Source organism: Gouania willdenowi, chromosome 18, assembly GCF_900634775.1.
Source record: "Gouania willdenowi chromosome 18, fGouWil2.1, whole genome shotgun sequence".
Classification (NCBI taxonomy): Eukaryota; Metazoa; Chordata; class Actinopteri; order Blenniiformes; family Gobiesocidae; genus Gouania; species Gouania willdenowi.
In genome coordinates, this window is record NC_041061.1 from 25,522,368 (window position 1) to 25,541,178 (window position 18,811).

Sequence of the window (18,811 nt, forward strand, 5' to 3'; positions counted from 1 at the left end):
CTGTTTATTTTTTGTTAAAAATAGTAATCAAAATTATGATGATGAAAATTATCTTGATGAACTAAAACTACAAGGGTCAGTTTTGTTCCCACACCAGGCGGAAGATGAGGGGAACTATACAGGAGGCACTAAATACTGTATATAAAATGTGTGGTATCACTCATTCATTCCATCATGAGCAAAATGTTGTTGTCGGACAAAGGGGGTACTTGGATTCAGGAATAAGAGAAAGAGGGTACTAAGCCAGAAAAGTTTGAGAGCCACTGTCCATAGTAGACTAAAATGTATTCTTAGTATTCTTGTTTATTCTTATGACAGGAATACTAAAAATATATATATACTGTGTATATATATATATATATATATATATATATATATTTGGGGTGTAACGATACACAAAAATCACGGTTCTATACGTACCTCGGTTTTGAGGTCACCGTTCGGTTCATTTTCGGTACAGTATGGTACAAAATGCAAAACATAAATTTGCTTGTTTATTCGAAACTTTTGTAAATCAACAATGTATTTAACATTATACAGAATATGAAAATAAAGTTTAAAAAAAAAAAAAACCCAGAAAACAATACTATTGTAAAGTGCTGCCTGGTAATAATATTCTCAAACAAAAAATACATTAAATATTATAGAAATAAGCTCACAGCTTGTTAACAGCTGTTAACAGACAAAAAGTACAGCACAGTTCCAGCATATAGCCCTTAGTTTAGACCTTCATATTTTTGGCCAGAAAAATTAACTTGTCCACATTGTCTGCAGTAAATGCAGATCTGCTGGCAGTTACAAATGCATAACATAAATGTGCTTGTTCATTCAAAACTTCAGTAAACCAACAATGTATTTAACATTATACAGAATATGAAAAAAAATATTATACTGTTGTAAAGTGCTGTTTGGTAATAATAATATTGTCAAAAAAAACCCATTATTATTAAAAAAAAAAAAAGAAAAAAAAAGCTATTCACAGCTTGTGAATAGCTTTAATCCGCTGCTATAAAGACTCCGATGGCAGATGTTATAGCTTTGGCCAGATCTGAATTGCTAGGCAAAGGCTGCTTGAATGCCGAAGTCAGCTGCGTTTGCAAAAATTTTTAGACCAGTACCTTTACTTGTACTTGAAAAAAATTCAACAAAGTATTGGTACTTTTATTTGAGTAGAATATTTCAGTACTCTGACCACATCCTCTTAAGCGAAAACACTTACAAAAGTAAGGGGTGAGAAGAGGCGTGGCGAATGTTTTCTGAGAGCTGAGCTAGTGGAAGAGTAAGATGTAAGAACACAGAAGACCCCAGCGTCACGATCTAGTGAAGTTGCATTGTTAGCTGGGATTGCACCGCTAATATCAGGCTGCTCAGCATATGGAATTATGTGCACCAAAAATGTGTCAATTTTTTTTTTTCATTTTTTTTTTTTTGCCAAAATTGAAAACTAACCCTAACGGATGCAAATTAAAATTTGGTACAAAACTTCGTATTTAAAAAAAAAAAAAAAAAAAAAAAAACTTGAAAAGTACAAGTACACAAAAAAAAATCTACTTCATTACAGTAATGCAAGTAAATGTAATTCATTACTTTCCATCTCGAGTCACTACACCATGGCAGCCCACTGCTCCAATGAAATGCCGAGATCATTTATGTAGCTCTACATATGTGTAAATAAGTAATTTCACCTTCTATGGGGTCTGAATGAATTAAACCAATCAAGTGTAATGAAAAATTATTCACACAGATGTAATGTTTCTGGAAAAAGTGATGGAAAATGGATATATCTTTAAAAACAGATATGCTAAATGTACATAGAACTAGTTTGTCTCTATTAGTGCATAATTTAAACTTTGTAAGTCTTTTTCCTCTCTCCAGCGGGTCAGCAAAAACTATCCCGGAGATGCTGACCGTATGCGTCGTATGTCCCTGATTGAGGAAGGAGGTACCAAGAAGATCAACATGGCTCACCTTTGCATTGTGGGCTCCCATGCCGTCAATGGTGTTGCTCGCATCCACTCAGAAATCATCAAAGACACAGTGTAGGGGCTAAACTCAGTGCAGTATTAATGTCGGATTTTTTGGAGATAATCTACAAAGTGAATTGTGGTTCCACGCTTCTTTCAGGTTTAAGGATTTCTATGAAATGGACCCGCAGAAGTTTCAGAATAAGACCAATGGCATTACTCCCAGGCGCTGGCTGGTCATGTGCAACCCAGGCCTTGCTGAGGTCCTTGCTGAGGTGGGTTTGTTGTTGTTTACACATGTTCAGTGATTCAATGTAGAAAACTAAAGGATGAATGTTAGCTAAACAATGCGATTGATTTATAAGGAGAGATAAATTACACGTTTTTGATGCATTCTTATGAAGTTAGAATTTAAAATATATCTGTTCCTAGTTTTATTTCATCTTCATTAAATTCACTACTCTACCCTAGGTTCCTAAAGTGGGGTACAGGTACCCCCAGGGGAACGCAAATTGTCAAAGGGGGTACATGAATAAAAATAAAAATTAGAAGCTAGAATATAAATCATCCAGCAGCGTATTGCCACAAATGACACATTAGCCGATATAAGACTACTCATGGTGACAGAGAAACAATGTCATCAAAAAAGCGCAAATATGATGAGAGCTACATCACTTTACTTCATTTACATTACTTACAGATTATTCTTTTTTTTTAATTATACATTATTCCTCAACAGGAGACAAATTTCACTCGGGCAGCATTGTGTGTGATACGACATCACTGCTTTTTTCTAATTGGGATACTAACTTAAATTTAATAATAAGTGGATACTTCAACTCCACCCTCGGGCTCAATTGATTTTTTTCAGTCAGGTAAAATCATGCTACTTCTAATTTATTTCATGGCCTAAAAACTTTTAACCGTATCAAATTGGTGGGGTGGTCAGCGTGACGTTGTAACTAGACTTTAGTCCAGGTAAGGGGTTTCAGGAAGATATAAAGCCAGTGTAATTAATTCCAAGCACTATACCTGAGATTAATCCACACAAAATCCCACTCTGAACCACCACTCCACTTATTCTCTGTTTAGCATGCACCCATCACAGATGGTTTGTCAGTGCTCAACCTTACTTCCATGTTTCACTCACAGAGGATCGGAGAGGATTACATTCGGGATCTGGACCAGCTTAAGAAGCTTCTGGATTTTGTGAATGATGATGCCCTCATCAGAGATGTCGCCAAAGTCAAACAAGTGAGACTTGGAGAACAATTACAGATGTCTCGTTAGATTAGGCTTGTGACTAATGATTCATCTTGTCCAAAGGAAAACAAGATTAAGTTTGCTGCTCACCTGGAGGAACACTACAAGGTAAAGATCAACCCCAGCTCCATGTTTGATGTCCAGGTAAAAAGGATCCATGAGTACAAACGACAGCTGCTCAACTGCCTGCACATCATCACACTGTACAACCGTAGGTTCTGCTTTTTCATCTGCAAAGGCTTAGATTTGATCAAAATAAGCAATATTCAATATGAAGTTAGGAATTGTCTTTTTTCAACCTAGGCATCAAGAAGGAACCTAATAAGTCATGGACTCCAAGAACTATCATGATTGGAGGAAAGGTGAGCCAAACTCAATGCTAACCAAAATGAACTATATGATTCCATTCCTGCTAGTTCCTCTTGTCTTGTGACTATTTATTTGCATGTAGGGTAACACTTGGAGTTTTATACATAAGTCTGATATTACACTGTCATTATCTGTCATTAGCATGAATAAGGTGTCATGAAGGCTGTCATTAAGCTGTCATTTTAGTTGTTTGCTAAATTATGACACCTTTGGAGCTATGTTGGCATTTTTCAGGTTAGGTGGAGGGATTTAGTGGGGCTAGGTAGGGTTAGGGCAGTGGCGGCTGGTGCATTTTTCTCCAGGGGAGGCGACAACTCTAAAATAGACATACACCAAAAACAGCTTTGAACAAATAAGTAAGGAAGATTGCAGTCACAAAACTTCTTTAAATTAAGACTAACCAAATGTATTGCCACAGAACCCATGATGAATTCATGTTGGGTGTGGGATACATATGTATGTGTATATACGTATATATGCATATGTGTGTATCCATAAAATGAAGAGTCCGTCCTTAAGACTGCTCTACTGTAAAGTGCCTTGAGATACCATTGGTTATGATTTGGCGCTATACAAATAAAGATTGATTGATTGATTGAACCCATAAACAAGCAAGAACAAATACAATGGAGTGAGTGAGTGTGTGATTTATTAAGGTAAGCTGCACCCAGAGCTGTCTATAGACTTGTATTGAAAAGGAGTTACTGCGCATGTTCAACTGTTAACAAGAGTGAACGGTAAAGATTAGTGCGCCCCAAGGCGGAAACTACTAGAACAGTGCCCGTCTGAAGTATGCATTTATGTGGGAGCATAAGTAGAGTTGTCAATTATGGCCAAATGAGTATGTGTTTGAAGGTTGGATGTAAAAGAGGTGTACATACTCTGTACTCTGTCGTGTTATGAAGGGGTTTATTTGCCGGTGCAAAATGTGGGTGCAATTTTCCTGGTTTAATTCTATGGGACATGTCCATGATGAATGTGTGTGTTTTTTTTATAATTTTTTGTTCAGTGTATATTTCTGTAATGTATGTTTTTTTGGAGTCATTATGTGTATTTGTGTGTATTTGTGTATCTTTCTGTTGTGTATTTTTTTGTGTAAATATTTAGTTTTGTGCATTTTGAGCCATTTTCATATTTTTGTTGTATTTTTCTGTAATGTATGTTTTTGGAGTCTTCATTATGTGTATTTTTTTCTTTCAGTTTTCTTTTTGTGCATTTTTTGTATAATTGTTTTTGGTTGCCATTGTAGTGTGATTCTCGAGTCATTATGTGTACTTTTTGTATAAATATTGTTTAGTTTTTTGTTTTATTTTACTCATTAAGTATATTTTTATTATAAATAAATACCGTGTGTTTTCCCGTGAAATATTCGAGATGCTGATAACAAAACTCCATAGGCATTGTAGCGCCAATCAGAAAAACAACAAAACTGCACTAAACAAAATGTAAAGCTCCAAACTACATGAGTGATTAAGTAAATTAAAGTATTATCTGGCCATACCAGCCTGTCAATACCGACTCCAGTGAAACAGCGAGCAATTACATGGACAGTTATATGGTTTAAACAATGGGAAACTTGTCGGTTAAAGAGCTCCCTTTTTTGAGACGCGACGACAGCATGGCAGGCACAGAGATGGAGACGGAAAAGGAAGTGTACGTTTTTTAAGAGGAAGTGGACTCCGTGACCCGTGACTTAAAGGAAGTTTGGGATCACAGGGATTATTATAAATAACCATGAAATATTAACGTAAATAATTTTCATCAGTACAAATACGTTTTTACTATTGCTTTTTTTTTTTTTGACCCAAACAAACTGCGACACAGTGACGTCATGAACCCGGAACCGGAAGTAGCGCGCCCAATACCACGCTTATTATTATCTTAAAATTAACATTTTGAACGTTTTGCTACACCAAATTACTCCAAAATAACAGGTGCACACACTTGGGGTATTTAGAAACCGTTGACTAAGTTTCAGGTCGAACTCGTACCGCTTCGGGGAGATATTCGCTACACACACACACACACCTTTTTTGATTTTATAGATAGATAGATAATATTTATTTAGATTATCTAAATACAGATATACATTTGTTTTGTAGTAATTCATTGTTATTGTTTTTTTTTATTTATGTCTTACTCAAACTAGTATTGTGAGTGGTAGGGAGGTGCCCTAGCGCCCTCTAGTGGCCAGCCGCTACTGGGTTAGGGTTAAATTAACGAAGGCTGAGAGCTAGGGTAACAAACAACACTAAATGATAGCCTTCATGACACCTTCTTCATGCTATTGACATGTCATGTCAAAATAATGACAGTGTAGTGTCAGCCTTTATGTATAAAATTTCAAGTAAAGTGTTACAGCATGTCATTTTCTGATTGTAGGCAGCTCCAGGTTACCATACAGCCAAGATGATCATCAAGCTGATCACAGCAATTGGGGATATTGTAAACAATGACCCAGTGGTGGGAGATCGCCTGAAAGTTATCTTCCTGGAGAACTACCGGGTCACTCTTGCTGAAAAGGGTAAGGAAAGCAGATGGTAGAATTTGTCACAATGATATTAATAATCACTTGGATTTATTTTTCGCTTCTTTCCATGATACTCAAAGCACGTTACAGAAACCCTTTCACATCATCATACCGGTGGGTGGTAAACTACATTGTGATTGTAGTCACAGCTGCTCTGGGGCATGCTGACAATAGCATGGCTGCCAATTTGTGCCTACGACCCCTCTGACCACCTCCAACATTCATGCACAATGCATAACCATTGACAAAGGCAATGTAGGTAAAATGCCTTGCCCAAGGACACAACAACAATGACTGGGACGGACCGGGATTCAATCCTTCAGTTGTTGGGTGACCCACTCTACCACTGATCCATGGTCACCCCCAAGTACATTGAGTAAATTTATTGTTTTTTTTTTTTTTAGATACTTTTTTGTGTTATATTCAATTTAATGCGTTTGCTTGCCTCAAAAGTTACACTGCAGATTAAGTCATGCAGGTAGCATCTGTTGACTGTAGTTCAATAAATAAGGGGATTTATCCTCTTTAGTGACTTTTTGTTCAGTGAACGTACTGAGGCACACCAGGAAAAGTGGTTCCCTTCAAAGGCATAAAACATACGCAAACTGTGCATGCATGAACCCCAGCATATGCACAAACTGTTGAAAGTGCAGGGCGGTGTCAGAGTGGAAGAAAATTGCTTGGGAGTGAGTGACAACAGAAGTCATACATCTGTTGAATATTTGTTTTTATTTTCTATGCCCTAAATAAGATGTTTGCTTAAATAAAAAGCAAATACAGTAATGAATTGACATTTCTAGATCTGTAGTAAAGTACAATAAGGTTCAGTGACCATTGTTTGGCCCGTGTAGAGGGAAAAATACATCTGTAAGCTCTTTTTGTGCTGGTGAGAGATGGTGAAAGACGGTCCTCAAGGGAGGTCTGATTGGTGAATTTTGGTACTTTAGCTTCCAACTAATTTTTCTCTTTAACACTAGCATGCCCAAGATTTTCTTACTCCTGTTGCCCTGCCCAGAGGCCGCCAAATGACACTCATTTGCAACTCAGTGGGGCCACCTCTCTTATGTAAATAAAGCCTTTCGATCGGAATGTGCAGCTAGGCAGTGACAAACTTTGGGGGTTGGTGTAAATGATGGCCAGTGTTGAGAAACCAGTTTCTCCCAGGTAGATGTTTGTTAATCCAAATAACATTATAAGGAATTATTGGATTAGAATGGCCAAATTAATATGAGCCATGTGTGTTGTGATCAATTAATAAACCACAATAAATAAAATTAGAAAAAGAAAAACAGTATTAACAGTATTCACTATTTACCTTTATTGTTTTTGAAAAGTGCTTATAAATAAAATGTATTGTTGCTATTTATGGTAAAGCGAGATTTCCGAGTGTGAAGAGGACTGTTTGAGTTCTCACTTTAAAAAGGTAAATTCACGAGGTCCACCATTCACTAACCAGGTCCATGATTATTTTATTAAGCTATTATTTTACAAATTTGAAGAAAGTGCACAAGATGCACAAAGAATCAATGCTTCAACAAGGAAAAACAATCTAAATCTCTGTTTACACCATCAGTTATGCTGACATTATCCCTCTTAACCTTTGACCCAATGCGGAAGTACAAAGCCGGACAAGTTTGGTATCAAGTTCTGGGTGGCATGTGACCTTAAATCCAAGTATGTGTGCAAAATCATCCCATATCTTGGCAAAGACCCCAGTCGTCCTCCTGGGGAGAGATTGTCTGAAAATGTGGTGATGAAGCTTATGGAACCGTTTATGGACGAAGGAAGAACTGTTACAATCGACAATTTTTTCACTTCATTGTCACTAGCACGTCGACTGCACAGCCGGAAGACCACCCTCCTTGGCACAGTCAATAAGATTCGCCGGGAGCTTCCAGATTCAGCTAAAAAGAATTTGGCCCGTGAGGAATTCAGCACAGAAGTGTTTTCAACCTCTGGTGCCACACTGACTGTTTATGTGCCCAAACGAAAGAAGACTGTCTGCCTCCTCAGTAGCATGCACAGCGCGGTGGAGACTGAGGCTACTCGGAAAAAAAAGCCGAACACAGTCACCAACTACAACAGCATGAAATGCGGTGTGGACGTCATGGACCAGATGGTTCGAAAGTACACTGTGCGTTCAGGAACACGGCGTTGGCCAGTCGCTGTGTTTTACAACATGATTGACATTGCAGCGCTGAACGCACATGTGCTTTATCAGACATGCACTGGGGTCAAGGAGAGAAGGGTGGACATCTTGCTGGAGCTTGCAAATGAGCTTGCCCAGTCTCATATGGCAGCCAAGGAGGTGAATGAGCAAAACCTTCAGCAACAACCACCCACACCGGATGTGGGGAAAAGGGCACTGTGCCAGGTGAAGTGTTGCTGCAGGAAAAACCGTGCCACCAAGCGTTATATGTATTGTGACAAGTTTGCATGTGGCAAATGCATAAAGGAGGTGTGGCAGTGCCAGAATTGTTCACAAAATCTCTATTAAATAAATTTCACCAAGAATGCAAACAAACTGTGTTGACGTCTCACTATTACTACTTACTACTTTCTGTTGCAAAAGTTGAAATATAAGTTGCAACCTCTATGTAGCTGCTGTATGGGAAACACAAAGGAGAATACAAAAGGTCTTTGTGTCCTGGAACCTACCTAGCCACCCCCCCACCCTAGTTGAGGGGGAGTAGTGGCCTCAGTAACATAACAATGGTCACAAGCTGAGTTGTTCACACCCGCCATATGACACCAGCTTGGACTTTAAAGGTATAGGTGTCAAATGACACCACTCTGGTCATGCTAGTGTTAATTGGCAGGTCAACAAAAACCTGGGGGTTTAGTTACACACTAAGTATAATGCAGTAATGGCTCATTAATCCTGTGCTTAAGGTTTTAGCGTCCCACTGACCAAAAGAGGCGACCAGCACAGGTCACAGTTCATAGCTGAAAATATCAAAAGATGGGTTATTTAATTATTTACTATAGCATGCGGAAAACCTCATTGCATCAACTTACCGTATGGGTTCTCATATCAGGGTTCTCACCAGGAATTTTTTCACAGCATAGGGGGATTGCGTGGTGCATGAGCGAGCACTGCTGTCATGGAAAACTTTGAAATGTATAATTCTTTGAGGGCCAAATTTAGTGAAGTAAAGTTAAAATTGTTTTTTTTATATATATACCGTAATTTCCGGACTATAAAGCGCACTGTTTTATTTAATTTTGTAATTTCTTAAGAGAAATCCACACACATGCCACAGCATAACATAGGCCGCACCCTATTGGCTGATGAGGGTGCACTTCAGTCAACTCGGCCAATCAGAACGGGCAGGTTGGCGGGCTGCTGTACTCTTTTAGGTTTCACGGAAGTGTCCGTGTTTCAACTGATAAGTTTCCTTTACTACATGAAGTCTCCTCCTCACTGCCCCATGTCTACATATCAGTCCATTTACAGCTTTTTATGGTCACTTTTTACTGGAACCAGACTGATACACCGCTTTGCCCGCTATTGTTACCGTGAACCACCGCGGAACGATCACAGCGAGTCGGACTTTGAGTCAGAATACGTACGCGATCACTTCTGAACAAATCCAACGTGGTGATTTGGTAACTTCATGCTGTTATGCTACTATTACAAACTGGCTGACTTTTACTGCATCCAAGTAGCTGCTGTTGCAGTGGGCGCTCCCTCTCTCTCTGACAACATTTATTCGCATCGTTGCAGTGTGCATCATGACAAAATGAGTGATCAGAATTATTTTGTGCGAGCAAAACCGATTTAATGTAAACAATTTCATTGTTCCACTTGATCTAATGTGACGGAGCTCAATTTTGTGACGACATGAAGCTCATAAAACCAAGAAAAAAAAATCACAATTTAACCGCGTCATTGCTTAAGCCGCAGGGTACAAAGCGGAAATTACAGTATATTTTTGTTACTGCCTTACTTTAAACCCAATAGTTATTTGTTATTACAAGGAGTAGGATCACATAGGTTTAAACTTCCTCCTACTCCTTTTCAATGTAGGAGGATGAGATGAGTTATTATCAATGGGTTATATAACTGAGAATATTAATTATGATTATTAATATTACTTCAAATTTGCGGGGTGCCACTCCTTTTAACAGGAGAAATATGTCTAAGTTTTAGACTAAACTCATCAATGTGAAACCAGGGAAAAGTGAATTCTACCAGACATCTACACCATCATCACAGCTTTAATGAATCAGAGGAATCAAATATTATGTTTAACCTTTTATTCAAAAGTCAACAATTAACACAGTCAAATATCAATTGAAATGGGATAATTAAATCATGATAAAATGCATTTCTAGGCTAATAAAAGTGAGGATTATATGTAATAAAGTGAAATCACTAATCTAGGAGGATGCTAATCTACTAAATATTGAATAAAAATGCAGGATACATATTCAATAATAAAATCAAAGAATAAAATAAAGAGAGCTCATAACAAAGAGAGGAGGACGGACAAGGGGAAGACGAACAAACATGAATGAGATGTACTGTGTGTGTAGCATGTTGTTAATGCGTGTAAGTTTGTAGTTATGGAAATATGTATGTGATCTATTGTAGATGAAAGTTGCTGATGAGAGTTCATTCTTGTACCTTGAAGATGTCAGGGTTGGACCTGGAGGTGCTGTTTGAGCAATGCAGCAGGACGTGCCACCGTTGGTTCTGTTTCGGTTCAACAGAGTGTAGCCCCTTCAGCCGATCCGGGCGGTTAGGCCTTCGCAGCTGGCTTAGAGAATGGCTCTTGGCTAACCCCAACGGGTCGCGGGCCGGGCTTCCTTTCGGCTGTTACGCATGTCCCTCGGTGCCGGATTCGTCCGAACCAAGCAGCTGTTGTCTCAAAAATCTAACTGTTTCTACCATGAAATAAATGAAAGCTGGAACATGAGGGAATTCGGGTGAGCATGAACGCCCGCGTCCAAAACTATAGTTTCTGGTCGCGCGTCTTTTTTTAAAGGACGTTTGGCGACGCCTTTTGGAGGAGGCGTCTGGGTGGATCCTTCTGTGATCATGTCGGTGATTGGTCAATGTCTCTGCTTTCAGCTTGTGGGTGTGTCTTGGGTGTGTGTGAGTGTGAGACAGAGACAGACGACAAGGGATGATTCTAAACATAAAAGAATGCCTAATAATTAATTCCACATATTTCAAAACATCTTTTCAACATCATATCCTGAAATATCATGTATTACGAAAGAGTTTGATACCAAACACGACTAGGAAATAGCCTCGAATCACTTTAGGAACTAATTAATGCATTTTACCTGTAATTACTCATAACATAAATGTCAAAAATCATGTTATGCCTCCTCTTAACTATACGGTCGCAGTAAATACCTCAAACTAACTTTTGTGATGTTTTTCTGGTAATTTTAAGCACTTTTAAATGATAAACACTTTAAAATAGCATTCTGTTGGTTATTGTCTTGCATGAAACGAGTGTGATTGAACAGGCAATATTTGTAATTCCAATTTCTGGAGAAATCATTCCACAACAATGTTTTCATTTGTAATTTTTCAGTCAAACACATGTTCGTTGTTCTCATTTCTAACTTTTCAAACATAATACAATTTCTTTGTTCTCCTTTCTTCACTAGGAGACCTCTCAGTGAAGGTCTGGTAAGCGTCTTCCTGTGATATCTCACCACAGGGGGTCAAAGGGCATTGGGACCGTTCTTTGAACTTATAGCATCCCACAGTATCTGTTTTAAAAAGGGGGAGAAGAGGGATGTTCTTCTTTGATCATAAATGTCGCAGGGAGGTAATATAAGGGAAAACTGTCCTTGGATTCTCTGGTCCTTTTGTTTGGCCGGAAGGGGAGTCGTAAAAGACGGGTTCATACTGAGTACTTCACATAGCTGGTTCAGTCTTAGCGGCTCCGGTAAGAAGTTCAAAGACCACATAGTGGGGTTAGTCCTGCATCTCAGAGTTACGGGGGCAGTTGTGTGTAAACAGTTCGATGATAACACAAAGGTTCATTCCTGCTGGCAAAGGGGGAAGATTTATGCTTGAGGTGCTTTTGTTCCCTACATCAAACACGTACAGACTTCACGTGGAGATTTTTGTAACCATTTATTCTAACTTTGCTTTGTTTGATTTTTTTTCTTAAATTATTTTTATCATTATTTTCATTGTGGTAATTTGCGTTCATGTTTTGAAATAATATTAAATCAAATCAATTGGTGAGGGGTCATGAGGAATGTAGTTTGAGTTACTCATGCCTGGTATATATATATATATATATATATACACAAAGTAATATTAGGACTGTTATGGACACACACATTAATTTTGTTTTTATATTTAGTTGATTGTCTTGGATTATGAAGCACACTGTTTATATTGGACGGTGATTATGGGTTACAAAGTGGAGGATGCACACACTAGAGCTTTAATCAAGCCGAAAAAAGACCTGACCATCTCCATCCATCATTAGCCGTTTCCGGTTCGCGGGGGCAGCATCCTCAGTAGGGAGGCCCAGACTTCCCTCTCCCCAGCCACTTCCTCCAGCTCTTCCGGGGGGACCCCGAGACGTTCCCAGGCCAGCCGAGAGACATAGTCTCTCCAGCGTGTCCTGGGTCTTCCCCGGGGCCTCCTTCCGGAGGGACGTGCCCTGAACGCCTCACTAGGGAGGCGTTCAGGGGGCATCCTAATTAGGTGCCCGAGCCACCTCATCTGGCTCTTCTCGATGCGGAGGAGCAGCGACTCTACTTTGAGCCCCTCCCGAATGACTGAGCTTCTCACCCTATCTCTAAGGGAAAGCCCAGCCACCCTACGGAGGAAACTCATTTTGACCGCTTGTACCGGTCATACAGGGAACGAACAGCTCCTATCAGGAGGACCCCCCACAGGAATCCCCGAGGGACACGGTCAAATGGCTTTTCCAGGTCCACAAAACACGTGGACTGGTTGGGCAAATTTCTATGACCCCTCAAGGACCCTGCTGAGGGTGTAGAGCTGGTCCACAGTTCCACGGCCAGGACGTAAACCACATTGCTCCTCCTGAATCCGAGGTTCAACTATCCGGCGGACCCTCCTCTCCAGTACCCCTGAATAGACCTTATCGGGGAGGCTGAGGATTGTGATCCCTCTATAAATGGAACACACCCTCCGGTCCCCCTTCTTAAAAAGGGGGACCACCACCCCGGTCTGCCAATCCAGAGGCACTGCCCCCGATGTCCACGCGATGTTGCAGAGTCGTGTCAGCCATGACAGCCCCACAACATCCAGGGCCTTGAGAAACTCTGGGCGGATCTCACCCACCCCCGGAGCCCTGCCACCGAGGAGCTTTTTAACCACCTCGGCAACCTCAGCCCCAGAGATAGGAGAGCCCACTCTCAGGTCACCGGGCCCTGCTTCCTGATTGGAAGGCGTGTCGGTGGGATTGAGGATGTCTTCAAAGTATTCCCCCCACCGATCCACAACGTCTCGAGTCGAGGTCAGCAGCGCACCATCCGCACCATACATAGTGTTGATGGTGCACTGCTTCCCCCTCCTGAGACGCCGGATGGTGGTCCAGAATCTCTTCGAAGCCGTCCGGAAGTCGTTCTCCATGGCCTCACCAAACTCCTCCCATGTCCGGGCTTTTGCCTCGGCTACCGCCGTGGCTGCACTCCACTTGGCCCGTCGGTACCTGTCTGCTGCTTCCGGAGTCCCACAGGCCAAAAAGACCCGGTAGGACTCCTTCTTCAGCATTACGGCATCCCTCACCCCCGGTGTCCACCAACGGGTTCGGGTATTGCCGCCACGACAGGTACCGACGACCTTGCGGCCACAGCACCGATCATCCGCCTCAGCAACAGAGGCACGGAACATGGCCCACTCGGACTCAATGTCCCCCACCTCCTCCGAGACATGGTTGAAGTTTTCCCGGAGGTGAGAGTTGAAGCTCCTTCTGACGGGAGACTCTGCCAGGCGTTCCCAGCAGACCCTCACTATACGTTTGGGTCTGCCAGGTCTAACCAGCATCCTCCCCCGCCATCGGGGCCAACTCACCACCAGGTGGTGATCAGTTGACAACACCGCCCCTCTCTTTACCCGAGTTTCCAAGACGTCCGATGACACGACTACGAAGTCGATCATCGAACTGCGGCCTAGGGTGTCCTGGTGCCAAGTGCACATATGGACAACCTTATGCTTGAACATGGTGTTTGTTATGGACAATCTGTGACGAGCACAGAAGTCCAACAACAAAACACCGCTCGGGTTCCGATCAGGGGGGCCATTCCTCCCAATCACGCCCTTCCAGGTCTCACTGTCGCTGCCAACGTGAGCGTTGAAGTCCCTTAGCAGAACGAGGGAATCCCCAGAAGAAGCACTCTCCAGTACTCCCTCTAAGGAATCCAAGAAGGATGGATACTCCGAGCTGCTGTTTGGCCCATAGGCACAAACAACAGTCAGGATCCGTCCCCCCACCCGAAGGCGGAGGGAGGCTACCCTCTCGTCTACCGGGGTAAACTCCAATGTACAGGCACTAAGTCGGGGGGCAAGAAGTATAGCCACCCCGGCCCGGCGCCTCTTACCATTGGCGACTCCAGAGTAGAAGAGAGTCCAATCCCTGTCGAGAATGCTGGTTCCAGAGCCCTTGTTATGTGTCGAGGTGAGACCGACTATATCTAGTCCGAACTTCCCACACAAGCTCAGGCTCCTTCCCCGCCAGAGAGGTGACATTCCACGTCCCTAACGCTAGCTTCTGTAGCCGGGGATCAGATCGCCAAGGCCCCCTCCCTGGACGACTGCCCGATCCACATTGCACCGGCCTCATATGATCCCTCCTGCGGGTGGTGGGCCTACGGGAGGGCGGGCCCACGTTGTCCTTTCGGGCTCTGCCCGGCCGGGGCCCATGGGCAAAGCCCCGGCCACCAGGCGCTCGCACTCGAGCCCCAACCCCGGGCCTGGCTCTAAGGTGGGGCCCCGGTAGCGCCAATCCGGGCGACGTGAACTGCCTTTGTTTTTTCGTGTACATATATGGCTATTGAACCGCTCTTAGTCGGACCCGTCACCTGGGACCTGTTTGCCTTGGGAGACCCTACCAGGGACATTAAGACCTGACCAGGTCCCAGAAAATGGCCCGAACCGTCCGACCCAAATGAAGCCGATGTCTCTTTAACTCATTCACTGCCAGCCATTTTCAGAACAGCTACCCCCTAACTGCCAGCCATTTTAAAGCATTTTGACTGATTTTTAAAGACCCACAGAATACTTTGTACTATGTTCTAAAATCTGATTCTGAAAGATTAGACTCTCTACTTTCATCAGAATTTTTTTTTTTTTGTTTCTAGCTTGTTTTGTTCTTTTGTAATCAGCAGGTGAATATAGGTAAATTTTACACAAAACGCCATTTTATGACAAAAAGCTGAGAAAAAAGGCTTTTTCTGAAAAAAACACTGTGACTTTGAAGCTATTTTTTTTGCTTTAGGGACACCTCAACATTAGTTTCCTTCTCGTCGTTCTTCACACACGCAACTTCCTCCTACTCCCAACATGCCGATTCGACCCGTTTGGCTCGGTTTGTTGATCATTGTCTTTCATGATTGCGACACTCTCACTAGTCCACTTAGGTCCACACATGCTCTGCTTGAGTGTGAGCTGCTGGAAGCTTCACCACCAACTCTCGTAGCACCATTTTCTGTCTCTTCCCTGGTTTCTCCCTCCCTGCTCATCTCTTATCCAATAGTGCACTGCTGCACCTACATGGCAGTAGTTGGTCACTGGATCATAGTACAAGGCTGATATTCACAGGAGAACTCTGCCACAGTGTATCCTAGCAACCCCCATTGAAAAACATAATTGACATACATATACTGTACATCACTGACAGTGAGCGTTTGGATTTGAAATGACGTATATGTACTAGTGGTGTAACAATACATCGATCACATTGATATACATCGATTAATTAATTAACGATCCAATTACATCAATGCACAATGAAAACATCGATAAACATCATCTTTAAGATACACATTTATTTGGAAATTCACATAGCACGTCTGTACGTCCATGCCACCATTTCCTGTGCGGGGATGGTGGCAAAACGTAGCAAATGCCACCCGACACAGCAAAGCCTTGCAACCCCTGCTGCCACCCCAATTTGTACACGGTACTATGCATCACCAGTAATGCCGCTTCCTGACTGTGGAGCCAACCGCTATAAAACACCAACGAAGAAGACGTGGAAGTAATCGGAGAGCGGCACGGAACTTGCGTTTGTTTACATTGTTGCTCGGCAAAGCGAGGAGTCAAGGAGAAAAAGCCACGCAAGGAAAGAGGTAAAAATTATTAACTATATACCAGGAAATTAAATAATAATGAAAGTGCAGCGCTTTAGTAGTGATGCTGATTTGTATTAAATTGTATCAAAACCATATATGTAGCATTTTTATCTGTGTACCCTTCATTCTTTGGTTATTCCGTTTGAAAACCAAATCAAAACAAATAAATCATGTGGTTATTTCTGTTTTACACAAATTAATCATACGTCCCTTAAAATACATTTTTATACTTAGTTATATATAACAGTGTGGCATCATTAACATGTTAAATGTTACAGAATGGTGTTTATACTGTTTATTTAATGCCTGATACCTGAAAGACCTAAAAGAAATAAAATGGACAAATCATATTTCAGTTGTTTTTTGGGAGTTGATATACAGTACATGTAAAATGATTGTGTAAGATGGGCATATGATATCACATCATATCGATCGCAGGCTTGTGAATCAAATCGAATTGAAATTGTATCATGACAGACTTAATGATATTGGCAAACATCGTATCGTCATCCAAACATATCGACATGTCATCATGATGAAGCTGGTGATTTACACCCCTAATATGTAGGTCAATGGCAGTGAGTGAGTTAAGCCCGAACATGTTTCAGCTTGTATTTACATCCGTTGCGAGTTATAAACATGACGAACAGCTTCATGTGCCGCTAAACGCTACAACCCGGTTGAAGCATCACTGTTTGAAGTTGTTTGGAGTTTCTGGTTAAGGCTGAAACATATTCGAGCGGACTCCCCAGGGCTCATACTCGTGGACGGTGATTATGGTTACATAAGTGGAGGATGCACACAGGCAGCTAAAGGGCTGGAGGGGTCCTCAGGTAAAGACTTTCTCGGTTATGCAGATTAAAAACAGTTTAAACAACCAGTACACGCCTGGAGGTCCCTTTTGTGTCCAAGCGTGCAACAATGATTAAAACGGTACCGATTTAAAAAGGAAAAAACATCAGAAAATCCCCCTATGCTGCTGAAAACTGAACATAGAGGACAACATTACTTCGCAGGGGAGCAAAATTACAACATGAGGGGGGGCCCTACGTTCAACAGCACTGGCGAGAACCCTACAAATTATCAGACCTCTGAGAAAAGTGCTTTGAATATTCTACGTCTGTTCTGTATAGTCATCCCTGCAGCTGATCTGTCGGAGCAGATCTCCACAGCAGGCACTGAGGCCTCTGGTACTGGAAACATGAAGTTCATGCTGAATGGGGCACTGACCATTGGAACCATGGATGGTGCCAATGTGGAGATGGCAGAGGAAGCTGGAGAGGAGAACCTCTTCATCTTTGGCATGAGGGTGCCTGATGTGGAGGCAATGGAAAAGAAGGGGTGAGAGCATCTCTTTCTATTCACAGAGTTTAATGAGTGTGTGTATGTCTGTGTGGGCTTTATTTGGGATTTTACAGCATTTGTTTTAAATTTCCAAATTAATTTATTTAAAGGTAGCCTCCTTGATGGCTCCGCCTTTACCCCCCTCCCCTCTGTGCTCCGTCTCACTTACATGCATGCGCACAGCTGCTGCAGTAGAGGAGCTCAGCTCAACGCTTGTATTGTGTAGAAACTTTTTGTCTCGTCTCATTCAGCAGTAAGTAAACAATAAACTTTACCATCATATATGTTAAAAAACGTGACCAAAAACTCTGTTTTAACTCTGTCAGCACTGACGCGCTTTCAGTGTGAGCTCGTGCATGCGAGGGGTCGAGAACCAGCAGGGAGATGTGATTGGTTAAAAAAATCATTTTTTTTCTATTGGTCGAATTTATTATAGATTTACAGCTGCTACAGTTGACAGAATTTTTTCGTCCCTTTTTCAGAGCACATAAGATCTTCATTTCTGTCAGGACATAAAGACAATTTCAACCAAAAACTTAAAACGTGTATCTGGAGAACATTGCCTACCCTATTTGCCTGAATTTGTTTGCGGTGAATTGCAGGTTGCAAGTCTCAGACCCAGGCACTTTGGGCACCTGCCTTGTCCAGCAGACCATTGAGGATGGAGACGTGCTGGTTCGAGTTTGTGTGCTTGCAGCGTGTTGTTCAAAGATTTGAATACAGTCATGGTCTGCCTTAAACCATGCCTGATGCTGCTCTCATCCACCAGTTTCAGACTTGAAGGATCCAAAACCTAGTAACCCAACTCAGTTTTGTGTCATTGACCGCACTCACACAGAGTTAGTTGTAACTATCACCTGTGCACTTTTTATATGTGAGGTTGGGGTGCACTAATCCCACACACCCACTTTGCCTGGATGCAGTTTGTCATAACCAGGACAGAGAACACCTTGTTATCACATATGTAGCTACATGCTGCAGTATAACGCCCGAGGAGCAGTTGGGGTTAATGGTTAAGATCATGAGGAGAGAGCTA

At 41.9% G+C, this 18,811-nt stretch overlaps 1 protein-coding gene across 1 annotated transcript in view; it reads left to right on the forward strand.

Annotated features, from left to right (window-relative positions):
• LOC114480224 (glycogen phosphorylase, muscle form) overlaps positions 1-18,811 on the forward strand; it is a 57,692-nt gene that overhangs the window by 27,093 nt on the left and 11,788 nt on the right. Inside the window, exons 11-17 of the mRNA XM_028474174.1 lie at positions 1,876-2,039; positions 2,125-2,239; positions 3,117-3,218; positions 3,291-3,438; positions 3,531-3,589; positions 5,979-6,120; positions 17,565-17,772. Of these exons, the coding sequence (XP_028329975.1) occupies positions 1,876-2,039; positions 2,125-2,239; positions 3,117-3,218; positions 3,291-3,438; positions 3,531-3,589; positions 5,979-6,120; positions 17,565-17,772 (938 nt within the window). The remainder of the gene's footprint in view (positions 1-1,875; positions 2,040-2,124; positions 2,240-3,116; positions 3,219-3,290; positions 3,439-3,530; positions 3,590-5,978; positions 6,121-17,564; positions 17,773-18,811) is intronic.